Source organism: Pseudonaja textilis, chromosome 6, assembly GCF_049901715.1.
Source record: "Pseudonaja textilis isolate UNSWEBS1 chromosome 6, rPseTex1.2, whole genome shotgun sequence".
Classification (NCBI taxonomy): Eukaryota; Metazoa; Chordata; class Lepidosauria; order Squamata; family Elapidae; genus Pseudonaja; species Pseudonaja textilis.
The window spans coordinates 7269871-7281968 of record NC_141995.1 but is presented as its reverse complement, the minus strand read 5'-3'; the positions used below and the strand labels follow the sequence as shown (position 1 = coordinate 7281968).

The following is a 12098-nucleotide window of genomic DNA, read 5'->3' as shown; positions in this document are numbered from 1 at the left end:
GAAACGAGATAGCTTTAATTTGGGTTGTTCACACAGGAGCATTTTTCAGGAGACAGCTCGATTTTATTGGGTTTTTTTTTCCCCCCCTCTTTTGAAGACGTTTCGCTTCTCATCCAAAAAGCTTCTTCAGCTCTGAGAGGATAGTGGATTGATGGATATCCGCTATCCTGTCAGAACTGAAGAAACGTCCTGGATGCAAAGCAAAACCTCTTCAAAAGAAGGGTGGGGAAGAAATCACAAGGAAGTCCAGTTGCCTCCTGAAAAAGCACTTTGGGACAACCATGACCTGGATGGCTGAGAATCTCCACAGACTTTTAATTTGGGTTGCTTTACTGAGCTGAGATTTCAACAGGTAGCACCCTGCGTGCTGGAAGAGAGCTTTGTATTGCACTGTAACCCTACTTGTGACTTTAGTAAGCTGCCAGTGCTGGTTATGGGGGTGACAGGTAAGGGTGAATATATATTTTTTTCATTTTTTGAAAGAATATCTTTGACATGAAGAACGGTTGCGAGAATTGGGCGTGTCTAGTCTAGTGAAAAAAAGGACAAGGGGAGACGTGATAGCAGTGTTCCAGTATTTGAGGGGCTGCCACAAAGAAGAAGGGGTCAAATAATTCCCCAAAGCACCTGAGGGCAGGACAAGAAACAATGGATGGAAACTAATCAAGGAGAGAAGCAACCTAGAACTAAGGAGACATTTTCTGTCAGTGGGAACTATAAACCAGCGGAACAATTTGCCTCCAGAAGTTGTGGGTGCTCCATCACTGGAGGCTTTTAAGATGAGACTGGACAGCCACTGGTCTGGAATGGTATAGGGTCTCCTGCTTGAGAAGTGGGTTGGACTAGAAGACCTCCAAGGCCCCTTCCAACTCTGTTATTCAGTTATTTATTCTGGCCCTTTTCGATTCTGGGGTTCTGTGAAGAACCCATTTTTTCCCCTAGGAAAATATTAATCTGGGCATTTGCCTTATATTTTGCATTAATTCATCCCTTCCTTTTCTCAGCATTTTCTTCTATATTGACTGTTAGATTTTTTTCCCCCCAAAAAAGCCTCATTGTCTTTACTAAGAAGCTCACAACTAAGACTACTTGAGGTATTTGATCTTGATGCATTCTGCTGCAAAATGACCTGAATGACCGAATTACCTAAACTCTCTGAATTTTGCTCCCTGCTTAAAGAACCCAGGAGCAAAATCCATTTCAATTGTAAAATAACTCAGTGCATTTAGAAATGGTGGCCTGGAGGCTCAAACATATGAAGAACGATTGCAGGGATCGGGTATGTCTAATCCGATGAAAAAAAGAAGGACTAGGGGGCTGCCACAAAGAAGAGGGAGTCAAGCTATTCTCCAAACCACCTGAAGGCAGGACAAGAAGCAACAGGGTGGAAACTGATCAAGGAGAGAAGCAACCTAGAACTAAGGAGGAATTTCTGACAGTCAGAACAATTAATCAATAGAATGAAGTTGTGAGTATTCCAACACCGGAATCTCTTTAGAAAAGATTGGACAGCCTCTTGTCTGAAATGGTATAGGCCCAGGTTGCCTGCTTGAGCAGAGGGTTGGGCTATAGGACCTCCAAGGTCCCTTCCAACTCTGTTATGCTGACTTCGTTTTCCAGCTTCATACATCCTTTTGCTTTTTTCCCCCTTACTATCATTTATAAACTCTGCTTTGTGGCTGTGGATGGCAACACAATTCGTAGGCTCGCGCCAGTTTCAACTTATTCGGCAAAGCATGGTTAAATTTGTGAATGGTTTGCATGATGTGGGAATGGAGTCTCTTAGCTCAGATACTTCTCCAACTGCTGTGCACGTGTGATTTATCTCTCGTTCTATTCTAGCAAGCGCAACGGTTATTAGCCCTTAGCTGCCACGCTGGTATTTTTTGGGTTTGTTCTTTCGGAGAATGTTTACACAGCTTTCCCTGGTGCGCTGGTAACTAGATGACCCTGTAGCTTCAAAGAGCTGTTCCAACAACAAAGCAATAAAAAGTTGTTAAGCTTTGTCACTTGAAGATTAAACCATTTAAAGACCAAGGACAGTCAAGAGAACTTCTTTTGTTCTGGCCCCTGGTACCACAGCTTGGTTGATGAAGTTGTGTTGATTTGCAGAAAGGAGTTGCACAACTCCATAACTAACCCTCTGCTACTGTTTTGTAACTTAAAGAGAAGTTAATCAGCCCAAAAATGCGAGTCTGAGATGTTCTAATTCTGTGCTGTGTTTTTTTTTTGTTTTTGAAAGGCTGGGTGGTCCTCGATTTATAACCACAATTGAGCCCAGATTTTTGGTTGTTAAGTGAGACATTTGTTAAGCAAGTCTTTCCCCATTTTACAACCTTTTTTTTTTTAACCACAGTTCTAAAATTAATCACCGGAGCTGATAAATCAGCCACCTGGTTGTTAAGTGAATCTGGCTTCCCCATTGATTTTGCTTGTCGCAAAAAAGGATCACATGACCCGAGGACACAGCAACGGTCATAAGTATGAACCAGTTGCCCTTGGACAGAATCTGCAACCAAGTGGGAGTCTTAGATTCTTATGTCGCTTTGACTTCAAATGCTAATCCCAAAGGTGCTTTTTTCAGGAGGCAACTGGACTTTCTTGTTTTTCCCCTCGAAGATGTTTCGCTTCTCATCCAAGAAGCTTCTTCAGCTCTGACAGGATTAGTGGGGAATAGAGAAGCTGAAGAAGCTTCTTGGATGAAAAGTGAAACGTCTTCAAAGAGAAAAAAACCACAAAGTCCAGTTGCCTCCTAAAAGAGAACCTTTGGGATAACCAGGACCTGGAGGACTGAAAACCACTACAGACTTCAAATGCTAAGAAAAAAATAGTTATTGCTTTTTTTTTTTTTGCAAATGCTAAGAAAATTTATTTGCTTGCTTTTATCTTGTATTTATTTTAATTTATATTGGTTGTTTCAATGGCTTTTGTATACTTTTCATTAGTACCAGGAGTGGGATTCTACAGGTTCTCACCTATTTGCTAGAACCGGTTGTTAACATTCTAAGCAGTTCGGAGAACCGGTTGTTAGAAGACATTACTGGCCTAATCCTGTAAGGAAGGCAGGAAGGAAACATTCTGGTGTTGATTACAGAAACTGCCTCTCTGTTAACCCTTATTACATTTTTGGAAGGACTAGACTTCCTGTCTCAGGAACTTCTCTGCAGTTTTTTCCCCCTCCTTTGCTGGTACTTTGCTTGTGTGGAGTGACCATTCAAAGTTACAATGGCACTGAAAAAAGTGACTTATGACCAGTTTTCACACTTACGACTGTTGCAGCATCATCACAGTCATGAGAGGCCAGGCGAGGAGCTGCGTGCCTCGATGTGAGTGATATTGAGTTGGCCACGCCCGGCCAATAACATGCCCACCAAGCCATGTCCGCCCAGTCACATGACCACCAAGCCACGCCTACCACCTAAGCCACGCCCAGAGAACTGGTTGTTAAATTTTTTGAATCCCACGCCTGATTAGTACTACCGCCTACATTCACTGCATGAGATGGGCAGCTATGGAAATACAATTAATTAAATATACCGAAAGTGAAAGCATGAAAGTGGCCTTCAGTCTTGCTCTGAGAGGTTGGCTTTCGTTCTATCAACCTAAGCCTCACTTGACCAGATTTTCAGCAGGCTGAGATCCACCTTTAGATAAGTTCAACCTCATTAATTCTTTTCCTTGTTACAGGTGGATAAAATTTGAGGAGAAAGTGGAGCAAGGAGGAGAGAGATGGAGTAAACCCCATGTTGCCACGTTGTCGCTTCACAGTTTGTTTGAACTGAGAACATGTATAGAGAAAGGCTCTATTCTGTTGGATCTGGAGGCCTCAACACTCCCTCAAGTCGTAGGTAAGTCTTAACAGAGATGGACCATTCGGTGTGTAGCATCTTTGACCTAGAAGAATTGTTGGTCTTCTAAAGATTCTTCAGAATCTAATCTGGGTTGATCATTGGGAGCAGAGATTTAATCTTCTGAGTTTTCAGATTCATGATGCAGCCCATCCTCAGGGAACATCTCTCTATCAGAATGTGTAGAGAATGTGTAGAGATACTCATTCTTGAGAATCTTCTAAGCATAGCGGGCTGGAGAATTCTGGGAGTTGAAGTCCACAAGTCTTAAAGTCGCTAAGTTTGGGGGCCCCTCTTCTAAGCAGATATCAGATAATCAGAGTTGGAAGGGGCCTTGTAGGTCACCTAAACCAACCCCCTGCCCAAGCGGGAGACCCTACACCATTTCTTACAAATGACAGTCCAATCTCTTCTGGAAAGTCTCAAGTGATGGCGCTCCCACAACTTCTGAAGGCAATTTTGTTCCATTGGTTGATGGTTCTCGCTGTCAGAAAGTGTCTCCTTATTTCCAGGTTGAATCTCTCTCCTTGTTCAGTTTCCATCCATTATTCCTTGTCTGGCCTTCAGGTGTTTTCAAAGGTCTGTTTTAATACTGGAAGGGATGTCACAGGGAAGAGGCTGTTGATTCATTCTCCATAATACCTGAAGGCAGGTCGAGAAACAATGGATAGGTGTTCATCAGAGGGGGATCCAATCTGGAAATAAAGGAGGAATTTCCTAACAGTGAGAACGATTGATCAATGGAGCGCCTTGCCTTCTGGAGTTGTGGGTGCTCCATCAATGGAGGTTTTCAATAAAAGATTGGCAATCATTTGTCCGGGATGGTATGAAGACTCCTGCCTTGGACAGGTGGGCAGAGTAGAAGACCTGCAAGATCCCTTCCAGTCTTATGATTCTATGAATATGACGTTGAATTTGAAAATGAAAACCTAGGTTTAAAATCTCGCCTCATTGTTTAGTAGGCTTAGATGGCCCATCAAGTGGAATCTGAACTGCAAGATGCTAAATTCTGTCCAGAGTTTGAGGCTATCTAGCGTTCTAAGGAGCCTCGGTGGCGCAGTGGTTAAAGTACAGTACTACAAGCTACTCCTACTGCAATTTGGCAGATCGAATCCCACCAGGCTCAAGGTTGACTCAGCCTTCCATCCTTCCGAGGTGGGTAAAATGAGGACCCAGATTGTTGGGGGGCAATAGGCTGACTCTATAAACTGCTTTGAGAGGGCTGCAAAGCACTATAAAGCAGTATATAAGTGTAAGTGCTCTTGCTATTTTGGGCGATTTATTAAAATCCCACCAGATTCAGTGGATTTGCAGGACAGTTATGCAAGAAGCCATTGGACTCTATTCAAGAAAAGCCATGTTTTGTTCTCCATTTTTTTTTGAACAGCTCACTCTCAAAAAAGAAAGATAATTGGACTTCAACTCACATACTTATTATTTGTAGGGTTATACATTTCACGTCCATTGTTTACAGTTAGTTCCACAGGTAAAGAAAGCAAGCGATTCATTTCTTTAAAAGGCAAGAAGGTGTAAATTGTTTCTAATCAATTTGTACTTACTACCACTTGTCAGATTAAAACTTAGAGGTTTTAGCAAAAGAGGAAAGTAGGGGAAAAGTTGGAATTAATTAAAAAAAAAAAGTAAAATCAAGTGTTTCTATATGCCGAAACCATTTCAATAACCCTGAGGAATTTTAACAATATTAATAACCTTGAGGAAAGAGAAACTGTAATATTAAATTAGAAATTTCAGTTTATAATATTGAAGCAAGAAAAGAATCAACCAGCTGCAACTATAGAATAAAATGTCCAAACAATATTCTGATATTTGCTTTTTAAAAAAATGTTTATGATTGGTTTGGGGAAATTATATCACCTAAAGTTTATTACAATTGGTTTTGTATGTTGATGTAAGTTCTTTTTATTTCTTTTGTAAATTGCCCTGGGAATAATGAGCATCTGTACAACAAAAGCTATAAATACGTAAATTACAATAGAACAAATTAAATTCCTAGTGTGATTCGATTGAGCCTCTTGAGAGCACTTGCAAGAAGTGAGATGTTAGAATAGAGTAGGGTAGGGTAGGGTAGGGTAGAATGGAATGGAATGGAATGGAATGGAATAGAATAGAATAGAATAGAATAGAATAGAATAGAATTCTTTATTGGCCAAGTGTGATTGGACACACAAGGAATTTGTCTTGGTGCAAATGCTCTCAGTGCACATAAAAGGAAAGAGACATTCGTCAAGAATCATCAGGTACAACACTTAATGATAGTCATGGGGTACAATAAGCAATCAAATCATACTAGGAAACAGTCAATATAGATGGTAAGGATACAAGCAACCAAGTTACAGTCCTACAATCACAAGTGGGAGGGGATGGGTGATAAGGAGTGATGAGAAGATTAATAGTAGTGCAGACTTTGTAAATAGTTGGACAGTGTTGAGGGAATTATTTGTTTAGCAGAGTGATGGCTTTTGGGGAAAAAACTCCCCTTGTGTCTAGTTGTTCTGGTGTGCAGGGCTCTATAGCCTCGTTTTGAGGGTAGGAGTTGAAACAGTTTATGTCCGGGATGTGAGGGGTCTGTAAATATTTTCACAGCCCTCTTTTTGACTCGTGCAATATACAGGTCCTCGATGGAAGGCAGATCGGTAGTAATTGTTTTTTCTGCAGTCCTTATTATCCTCTGAAGTCTGTGTTGAAAAAAATAAAATAAAAACAGAGTTGGAAGGGACCTGGGAGGTCTTCTAGTCCACTTCCTTGCTCAAGCAAGAGACCCTATACAATTCCGAACAAATGGCTGTTCAGTCTCTTCTTAATATAAATTTAATATATAAAATATAAAATATAAAAGAATCATATTGCATCCTAGACTGGGCTAGTTACCAACGTGGTACATGTAGTGATAATTCCAATTTTGTGGCAGCTCAATTTTGATATGTGAAGAAATGGTCTAGTCTGCCTGATCAGCTGCCCACGTAGTGACTTTGCGGTTAGTGTAACACGCATGTTGTCATTAAGTTTAGGCATTGGTGCTGCCAACTAAAAAGATACTCCTTTGGTCTTTTTTAGCTGCCAGAAAAAGAGAGTGGGGGGAAAAACAAGGCATTCTTGCAATGCCTAGATATCAACTCAACGGCCCAAAGTTGTTGGAGCATAATAAGGTTATTGGAGAGCATGATGGATGACTCTTGGTCATTGTGATTTAGTACTGGCTGCACCCAACAACGCACCAACATGGGAATTTCTAATGAAACGAATTTACTTTTTCTGAGATGCGTCTAGAGAGTTTTGCTTTGAATGAGGGGGATTTGTGGGAGCCCTGACAGGTACCTTATCTGGTTACTTTATAAGAGAACAAAGGAAAAACATAATTTCAGGTTAATGAAATGAAGTAAGTATTTTCAGGTTCCATGGAGGCCTAATTATTACATTGCAGCATCAGGCCCTGAAGACTTGGTTCTCCCAATGGGCCTGGAAACCCCAGAGTGATATAGAGCCTATCAAATCTCTTATCTGATTGTTTCCCCCCGGGGAGAGTGGAAGGGGGTTGCTGGATTTTATATTTGGGGTTTTATTTCTCTAGGCCACCCAGAGTCACAGAGAGTGAGTTGTGTGGCCATATAAGTTTTCTTAAATATATCTCAGATTGCAACCAGTGTTATTATCCTTAGCCATTCTCACCCTTTCTGATTGGAAATGCAGGTACAAATTATGACCACAACTGAGCCCACAATTTCCATCACTAAGCGAGGCAGTTGTTCAGTGAGTTTTGACCCACTTTACGATCTTTCTTGCCACAGTCGTTAAGTGAATCACTACGGTTGTTCACAATTTTTGATGAACCAGTTGTTAAGCCGGTTGCAGCCCACCTCTGCCCCCAGGCCTTGAGACTGACAGCCCTGGTCTAATTAGTAAAACCCAAAGTTAAGAGTTTCATTCTTTTCCACCGCAAGCACAAAGTTCAGAAGCGGTTTCCAGGTTGGAACAAAAGTACTTATGTTCTTTTCTTTAATCAAATAGAATAGAGTAGAATAGAATTAGAATTAGAAATAGAATTAGAATTAGAATTCTTCATTGTCCAAGTGTGATTGGACACACAAGGAATTTGTCTTGGTGCAAATGCTCTCAGTGTACATAAAAGAAAAGAGACATTCGTCAAGAGTCAAGGATCATCAGGTACAACATTTAATAATAGTCATAGGGTACAAATAGGCAATCAAATCATACTAGAAAACAGTCAATAAAAATTGTTAGGATACAAGCAACACAGTTACAGTCATACAGTCATAAGTGGGAGGAGATGGGTGAAAGAAAGGATGGGAAGATTAATAGTAATAGTAATGCAGATTTTGTAAATAGTGGTCAGTGTTGAGGGAATTATTTGTTTAGAAGAGTGATGGAGTTTGGGAAAAAACTGTTCTTGTGTCTAGTTGTTCTGGTGTGCAGTGCCTTATAGTGCTGTTTTGTTTTGAGGGTAGGAGTTGAAACAGTTCATGTCTGGGATGTGAGGGGGCTGTAGATATTTTCACAGCCCTCTTTTTGATTCTTGCAGCATACAGGTCCTCGATTGAAGGCAGGTTGGTAGTAATTGTTTTTTCTGCCGTCCTAATTATCCTCTGAAGTCTGTGTCTGTCCTTTTGGGTAGCAGAACCAAACCAGACAGTTGTAGAGGTGCAGATGATAGACTCCATAATTCCTCTGTAGAACTGGATCAGCAGCTCCTTGGGCAGTTTGAGCTTTCTGAGTTGGTGCAGAAAATGGCCCATTTTACCATTCCAGTCAACTCCCATCAACTTTTCCCCTTTTCTTGCCCCTTCTCATCTGGTTTGATGCTCTCTTTTCGCCTCGCAGAGATGGTCGTGGACAACCAGATTGACACAGGCCTGCTAAAGCAAGACATGAAGGACAAAGTCATCTACACGCTGCTCAGGAAACACCGGCACCAGACCAAAAAATCCAACCTCCGATCGTTGGCCGACATTGGGAAGACCGTCTCCAGTGCAAGTAGGATGTTAACCAACCCTGATAATGGTAATGCAGAGGCCGGTGGGCTGTGGCCTTGCTCTGAAAAACTAACTCCGCTCCTCGCTCATGGAAGCACATCAAATCCATGAGTAACTTAGCATAGTGGCCCCCCCAACTTTGGGGGCACCAGTTCCGTGGAGGGAGGTTTCCACATGCTGCCTGCATCCCACTGATGGGGCTTTGCTTGTTTGCATGGTTGCTGGCAGGCCACGGCCCAGTTCCGGTCCATGGAACGGGTGGTTGGGGATCCCTGGTTTAGCAGATCCTACGGATTGATTTATCAGTTATATGGATTCCAAAGGCTAGTAGCACTGCGTTGCATGGCTCTTAACTCTTCTCTGCTGCAGCCTGGGAATTATTGTGGATGTGCTTTGGTTTCAATTAGCCTTGGGCTGTGCTGAAATGCAGCGCTATCCACAGGGGAGAAGGACCAAAGCAGTGTGGTGGTGCCCCCTCCATTTTAGCGGCGCTGGTGTTGGGTGTATTGCTGCCTACCTAAAATGTAGAGCTAAATGTCAACGGAGATTCACTGTTATCCAGGTCACCGTTGTTCCAAAGGTGCTTTTTTTTTCAGAGCTGAAGAAGCTTCTTGGACGAGAAGCGAAAGGTCTTCAAAGAAAAAAACAGAAAGTCCAGTTGCCTCTTGAAAAAAATGCACCTTTGGGATAACCATGACCTGGGTGGCTGAGAAGGTCCACCGACATGGATCTTTGCATTTGGGCCAATGCAAAGGTCATTTATTGCAGACTGACCCAGTGTTCTCATCCAAGAAGCGTCTTCACTTCTTCAGCTTCTTCAGTTCTTCAGAACTGAAGAAGCTTCTTGGATGAGAAGTGAAATGTCTTCAAGGTAAAACAAAGAAAGTCCAGTTGCCTCTTGAAAAAGCCTCTTTGGGACAACCATGGCCTGGATGGCTGAGAAGCTCCATAGAGATTAATCTTTGCACTGTATCCAGATTGATGCACATTCTGTTCAGCCGCAGTTTATGACCTCATGGGAGGTTCATGGCGCTTTCCAGCTATCACGATACCACTTGCATAATTATTCTGCTTTTTCTTCCTTATTTCTTTTGAATGTAGCAAGGGGAAAAAAAACACTATGGAAATACAATGGAGTCAATGCGAAAAAGCATGATCTCTTCTAAAATACTCTATTTAAGGCAGGGATACTTGCTTGATAAAACTATGATTTGAAAGTCTGTTCTTTCTTCAAGATTGTTATTATGGGGAATCGGTTTTCAAAATCTAAATCGGGGCGAGAAATGACAGAACAAGATGCTTGATCCATAAAGTGTAGAACATATTAGAAATACTTGAACTTTTACAATTTCCCAGGACCCGGAGAATAGATTCAATTTGAAGATTAAGATACAACTATCCATTTTCCCCTCTAAAAAGCTTTTTTTGATAGGAAAGGCAATGAAAGCCTCACAAACGTAATCCAGAAAGTAATACTATATCACCTTTGTGAAATGGAAATTGCAGTAAGAACAATAATAGCATTACACCACTTAAACGAAAATGACACCTTGTCTGAAATGGTACATATCTCTAATTTGCTTCTTTTGTCAGGCAAATTTGAATTGCACTTTTCAAAAGATTTTCTTCTAAGTGCTGCAAGAACTCGTGAATATGAGTGAAAAGGAAAATAGTTGAGAATCAAAAAGTGATAAGACTGTAGAAGAAGAATAAAAAAAATAACACCATGCTTTAAGAACGGACGAAATAATTTCTTAAATATAGGATTATAGTTTCCTAAAAGCCAGCTATTCTTAATAAAATAATGAGAGATAGTAACAAGCTTAGTAGCCACATGAGAAATGAGAAACCCAGTGATCCTATCCTAAAACAAAGAATCCATCATTTATTTAAGGTTGTTAAAAAATGTATCAGGGAAGTTGCAATTGTCATTAAGTTGGATTGACTTGGAGGCAGGTCAATGGGATTTTATTCTCAAAACATTACTCTGCTTTATTTCAAATAGTTAAATAATGCAGAAACTTGAAAACTAAAGCGAGGAAGAAAAGAAAAGAACAGGAGAGGATTGACAGGTTAAAAGGAGCAAGCTAATGAGTCATTGTCACGTTATTTTAAGTCATACAAAATGGAACACGTTTTTATTCATTGCCAACATAACGCGTTGGAATCACACATTTCCAAATGTTCAGGTACAAATTGTTTTTTTTCTCATGCAGGCCATTTTTCAGCATGCATTCAAATCCGGCAACAACCTGCAAAATTTTGAGCCAGGTTTATATTTTTGGCTATAGTATCTTCCATGATGAGTTATAAAATAACATGTGTTTGCATTTGTTTCAGTTTTTTTCGGTGAAATAAAACCAACAGGTTGTGCTCAGAAATTTTACCAGATAACATCTTAGGTCACTAAGCTCAGATTTGCTTGTCCTGATTTAGAACATATTAGGTAAGGAAAGTTAAAATTCAGTCCAAAGAGGAGATACAGCACCCAAGCACTATTATATTGACCTTGGTTTCATTAAACATGAAATCATCCTACTTCTCCTCCTCCTCCACATAATCATCCTCATCCTCACCATCTGTTCTGACTCAGGCCTCATCAAACGTAATTAATCACAAGCTTGTTTTAAAAGCAAAACCTATTTTATTGCGACACTGGGAATTGCTTTCGTTCCCAGCCAAAACTAATCTTAAACAGTTCCCCAAGATTAGCACACACCTTTCAGTGCTGTGGAATGCTGCCAAAAACAGAAGTACCCAATTAATTATAACAGAAACCGACCGAAGTACCAGAACAAAACAACCAGAGTACACAGAGCTTCAAGGAGGACTCGGAATCTAATTGAACTGCTTTGCTTCCTGCAAAGCTTTCGTCATTGAGGTCTGACTTTTATCCCTTATGGGAGGGGCAATCATCTCCCAGCCTTACTCCCGAGTTGCCCCTTCTGTTTCAGCTGCTTTCGCCTTCTAGCAGCTCTGTGCAGATGCGCACTGGGAACAGGCTCCCCTGGTTCCTCTGCCTCACTGCTGCCAGACTCCGAAGGCAGCACCCCATTTCCAGATGGTCCTGGCCCCATCCCTGCATCGGATGCAGGACCCTCGTCCAAGTCCTCTTCAGACTCCCTGAATGGTCCCCTTTCTTCCCCACTGTCCAATTCTACTGCCGTCTGCACTGGCTGCCAGCGAACCACAACACCATCTTGACTTTTTAAAAACCTGAACATTCTTTTTTTTTTTGAAA

At 41.2% G+C, this 12098-nt stretch overlaps 1 protein-coding gene across 1 annotated transcript in view; it reads left to right on the top strand.

Annotated features, from left to right (window-relative positions):
- The window catches only part of SLC4A4 (solute carrier family 4 member 4), a 182150-nt gene that overhangs the window by 84054 nt on the left and 85998 nt on the right, over window positions 1-12098 (top strand). The window contains 2 exon segments of the mRNA XM_087935768.1: window positions 3688-3848; window positions 8706-8885. Of these exon segments, the coding sequence (XP_087791894.1) occupies window positions 3688-3848; window positions 8706-8885 (341 nt within the window).